At 37.1% G+C, this 5,114-nt stretch overlaps 1 protein-coding gene across 1 annotated transcript; it reads right to left on the bottom strand.

Moving 5' to 3' along the window:
• Positions 1-304: 304 nt before the first annotated feature.
• RPL19 (ribosomal protein L19) lies at positions 305-4,823 on the bottom strand. The gene is made up of 6 exons (XM_083377334.1): positions 4,689-4,823; positions 2,540-2,646; positions 2,113-2,235; positions 1,779-1,899; positions 1,313-1,423; positions 305-487 (listed from the first exon to the last, which is right to left on the bottom strand). The coding sequence occupies exons 1-6, from the start codon at positions 4,757-4,759 to the stop codon at positions 364-366; spliced, it is 657 nt and encodes a 218-aa protein (XP_083233460.1). The 5' UTR covers positions 4,760-4,823; the 3' UTR covers positions 305-363.
• Between the last annotated feature and the right edge of the window lie 291 nt (positions 4,824-5,114).

Below are 5,114 nucleotides of genomic sequence, written 5' to 3' on the forward strand. Positions count from 1 at the left end.
AATGAAGTCCTTCTATTCAAACTATTCCTTCCCCACAAAAAATCAACTGGCTAGTACGTAATATTCTGGCTAGCTTCCATGTGATAAGTTTTTGATTAAAAAACTTAAATCTTTCATACATGCATTAAATAAGAAATTAAATACAGCAACTATTTAAAGTAAGTGAATAGTTACATTATACAGGCTTGAACCGAAACATTCTTTAAGAGACAAAGGTTTAGCTAAGACCTGTTATTACAGAAAGTAAAACCTACTTTATTTTAAATTCACCCCCTCCTACACAGAAAAAGATACTGGTCACTACTGTTGTTGAAGACATTTATTAGATACCCTTTGAGTACTATGTACACAAAAAGGCAGAAATTATTTCTTAGTTTCTTCTTCCTTAGATAGGGTTTTGATAATTTCCTCCTTTTTTGCTTGGAGACGCTCTTCCCGGCGCTTACGGGCCTCCTTGGTCTTAGACCTGCGGGCTTCAGCCTGGTCACTGAAGAATAAATTAATGCTCAGATAGTTTAGCAACGAAACATTACTTTTGAGGCATCCAGTGATTATTTGTGTCAATTACACCAAGTATTTCCCCAATATTATTAACAATCATGCTTCTCTTCTTAAATTCTAACTTTTCCCTACAGAAATGTTAGCTTTTACAAGAGGTAGCAATGGCTTTTCTTTTTCCGCAACTAAAATCTAGCTATTTTGCTATTTATGAGGAGCACCCTAAAGATTTATTTCTGTCTCTCATATACAAACTAATACAAACTAAGGTTAACTCCCTCCCAAATTTTTATTTAAGGACTGCTTCCTTACAGAAAATATTATCCATTTGAAAAACCCTAGGTGCCTAATTTTCACTTCCTGCTGCAAATTAATGTGCTCAGACTAATTATGTAATTTGATCAATTCCACATTGGAGTTACATAAAACCAAGCAATCATATTAAGAAATCTTACTAATGATTGTACTTGCAAAAGTATCTCTTTAAAAAAAATGTTCAGAACTTGCAGTGTTTTTTGATGAATGATATGGCTTATCGCCTACTTACTGTACTTTCTAATTAAGTGCTGCACCTATAAATGCTGTAACCAGATTCTTTTGAATCACGCTTCCCAAAGCAGAAAATCTACACACCAAACCTTATTTTCCAATATCCGTTTTCCACATTTTTATAGTTTTTAATGTGTAACTCCTCACTAGTGTTACATTCAAAATTGTTAATACTGTCACAGTTAATACTGTGGTTCTTTATATGTAAAGAAAAAAAAGCATTACTGAGTAAATAAATCTGCCTAAATTTTAGTAAGGTACTTACGCCAGAAGCTTCTTGCGAGCCTTATCTGCCTTCAGCTTATGGATGTGCTCCATAAGAATCCGCTTGTTCTTGAACACATTACCCTTTACCTTCAAATACAAGCTATGGTACCTGTAAAACAGAAAAAAAATGAGTATCTGTGAGTACTGAGGAAAAAAATGCAACTTTAATAGAAATATTTGTCTAGATGTTCTGCCTTGGCACTTGAAATGTGGACCTTATGTTCTCTTTATATAACTTCCCCAATTTAGCGTGCAGAAGTTGTGAACTTCATAGGCTCCAGGCAGCATATGTTGTGGAATCTACCAGCCTGTTCACCAAACATTTAAGAAATTGACTTTATGTGTCAGTCAACAGTGCTAAGCAGCTTTATCTAGAATGTTCTGTTACGGGATGGGGCCCTAAGTAAAGAAAAATAAAGCTTAAACCTTAAACAGACCTTAAACAGACTATCTTCTAGACTTACATATGCCTGTCAATTTTTTTGGACTCCCTGTATCTGCGTAGAAGACGCCTCAAAATTCTCATCCTCCTCATCCAAGTTACTTTTTCTGGCATACGAGCATTAGCTGTACCCTTTCTCTTCCCTAGAGAGCAAAAGAGGTGGGTGTTAAATCAATTTTTGATACTTAATATTTGCACTTCTCCATAACTTTAAAAGCTTTTCTGTGCCTTATCTTTACAGAAGTCTACATAAAACTGATTTTTTAAACTTCATAATTGTAGGCGGAGTATATTATCATGCAACTACCAATAAACGAATTATAATTTGATATAAAGCAGGGGCAACCAGTACTTACCAATGCCCATGTGCCTGCCCTTTCGACGAGCCAAGGTATTTTTCCTGCATCGAGCTCTTGAGTGAACAGTCACAGGTTTACGGATTATTAGGCCATCTTTTATTAGTTTTCTGATCTGCTGACCTAGAATGGCAGAAAATCAATTTCTAACAGATGGTACTAAGGGCAAATTGGTAGATATCACATGAAAACTTGTTTGGATCTGACTAGTAGGTATCCAACTTCAAAACAAAATACTTATTATAAGCAATCCATTCCGATTACTTCAACAAGGCTGGAACATCCCATTCTGGGACAATACTTCCACTGAGAAAAGAGCCTGAACTGGGCATTCTGCAGCTGGTAAGGAATGGTTATATTTGAAAATGTTTTACATGTCTCTAAATGCTATAATATAGGCCTCCTATGCATGGCAAATGAAACTTACGAGAGTTGGCATTAGCAATTTCATTGGTTTCATTAGGATCCAACCATACTTTTTTCTTTCCACATCGCAAAACGCTGGAGGCCAGCCTCTTCTGCAGCCTTAACATACTAAGGAAAAGAAACACTACATGTAAAAGATGGAAGTCATTCAGGGAAAAAATGACTGAAGATGACATGGGAAATTATTCTAAGTATCTAAATATAATTAATTTTGAATAGACAAAATGATATATTTATATAGGAATCTTATGCTGGTTAATCAGGATCAGTGAAGATCATCACCTATACATGCTTGTGATTTTAGATGTAAACACTAAGGACTTAACATATTTTGTCTGATAAATCTTGCTTACAGGGCAACTTTTATTAAATAGAGATTCTATTTCATGAAATTCCACCATTTAAATCTGCTTTATACATTATGGTGAGAATTAAAGAAAATTTCAAGGTTAAAAACATCCTATAAAAACACAAGTTATTTAAAACTGATATTTTTTTATGAAACAACTGTTGTTCACTTGTTTCCTTTGCAGGAAATCATTTTAGTGTACTGGCCTATAATTGCCATTGTCCAAACCAAAATAAAGGGTATCAAATTAGCCAAAGATCCCTCACATTTGGATAATTTTATTCACATGACTTATAGGAAATAAAAACGTAGGTATTTGGGGGAAAATGGAGATAGGCTTAAAAAGCAATATTATTCCAAATTTACCAATTTAATACATTTATTTCAACAGTCAGTGTTCAACTAAGAACTATGCCTACTGTATAATGACACAAGTCTTCCTTTCAGAACCATCATTAAGAATCTGCATAATATACTTGAACTATGCCTAAGTTTTTCTTCAAACCAGGAATTCACTTTCAGGTATCTCTAGAATTGCAATAGATTTGTAATCCACAAGTCTTCAAGATACAGAAAAGCATTTATGCAATTTAGATTACTTGGAGGGGACATACTATAATGAACAGGATTACAGTTCTAATTCTAAAAAAAAATCTAATTTTGTTTTTAGAAATATATGTCTTTATGGTTTTCTTAATGCTGGGAAAGACTGAGGGCAATAGAAGAAGGGGACGACAGAATGAAGTGGCTGGATGGAGTCACTGAAGCAGTAGCTTAAATGAGCTTAAATGGACTCCAGAAGATGGTAGAGGACAGGAAGGCCTGGAGGAACGTTGTCCATGGGGTCGCGATGGGTCGGACACGAGTTTGCAGCTAACAACAAATGGTTATCTTCGAGCTACCCAGATTCACTTTGAAGAGATTTGAGCAACAAATTTTATTTAAAAAACAGCCTTGATATGAAAAAGTATTCTGAACATGTAACATGACCATCAAGAGACAAAATTATTTCAACCCTCTAAATACTATATCTAGTTACTTTAATATATTCGTATTAGGCCTTTTTACATAATAACTTATCATTAAAAAAATCCTCTCGGAAAAAAATTTTTTGGAGGAAACATCACGACTTCTAGATTAGAAGCACAGCAAGATTCAGCTGAAAATAGTAAATAGTATGATCTGGGAAGAAAAGATTTGAGATTATAAAATATAGCATCGTGAAAAACTGTTCATGTTACTCGAGAACCACTTGTTCGGTAAGCTCCACAATGCCTCCACAGTCTTAAGTCTTAAAATCTCAATTAAATGAATCCAAGTTACTTGTAAAGAAGAGAGACATGCAAAAGACTGCAGTGCAAACCGAATAATGTGAAACGAGGAAAATATGCTCTAGAAATAGGCGGCGCCAAACCCCACGAGGCCGCCATCGTCTACCGATGTCTGCTCATTCTCCTCCCCTCTTCCTCCCGCAAAGCTTCCCAGGCCCCTCGCAGTCTCTCCCCTTCGGCTAGCGAGACAGAAAGGGACTCCCTTGCGAAAAGGGAATACTTGGTAGGAAATCCCGGGTTCCCAAATCTCAAGTGCCAAGAGTCACGTTTTCGTCGCCAGGCTCTTCCAGGCTTCACCAGGCCTCTAGGCCGCACTCCTCGTTCGCCTAGCCGCAGCCCCTCGCCCCTCCGTTCCTTATAAAAAGACTTTCACTCCAACCGGTTGTCTTTCGGACCATTTCGCCAATCTCAAGTTTTATTACTTAAGGCTCACGCCAGACCCTTAAGCCCCTTCACAACGCGCAGCTCACCTCATGGCAGCAAGGCCGACAGCACTCAAAAGAAAGAAAGGAAGGAAGGAAGTGGAGGAGGGCCAACCCATCTCACGTAATGGGCTGCACCACTCGCTTTCACCCCAATCCTATCTTCGCTTTGCCTTTCTCACTTTTTCTAAAATCCTGTTTATTTTCTATTGCACCCTTAAATCTGATCTTAAAGGCTATATCGAGGAAGACAGGTGACGTTACGTGTAAATAAAAATATATTCCCTCAAATGGAGACAAATGGTATCATCCAAAGTATTACTACGCTTGCGCACATCTCTTGGTATGTTAGCACGGGGCGGACGGTGCAGGGGAAAGATTTTGTGCCACGAACGTACGCGAACCGCTATGCGCATGCTCACATTTGATACTATTCACACAAATGCGCTATCGGCGTATGAATGCTCAAAGTAA

The sequence above is a fragment of the Vipera ursinii genome (genome assembly GCF_947247035.1).
Source record: "Vipera ursinii genome assembly, chromosome: Z".
Lineage (NCBI taxonomy): Eukaryota > Metazoa > Chordata > Lepidosauria > Squamata > Viperidae > Vipera > Vipera ursinii.

What these genes read in the sequence shown, in the direction of transcription:
- RPL19 (XM_083377334.1), bottom strand. Translation starts at nt 4,759, where the DNA reads ATGGGTTGGCCCTCCTCCACTTCCTTCCTTCCTTTCTTTCTTTTGAGT. An exon ending in AATTGCTAATGCCAACTCTC is followed by an intron (nt 2,236 to 2,539) that starts GTAAGTTTCATT and finishes CTGCCATTCTAG; the next exon opens with GTCAGCAGATCAGAAAACTA. An exon ending in AAAAAAATTGACAGGCATAT is followed by an intron (nt 1,424 to 1,778) that starts GTAAGTCTAGAA and finishes TCTGTTTTACAG; the next exon opens with GTACCATAGCTTGTATTTGA.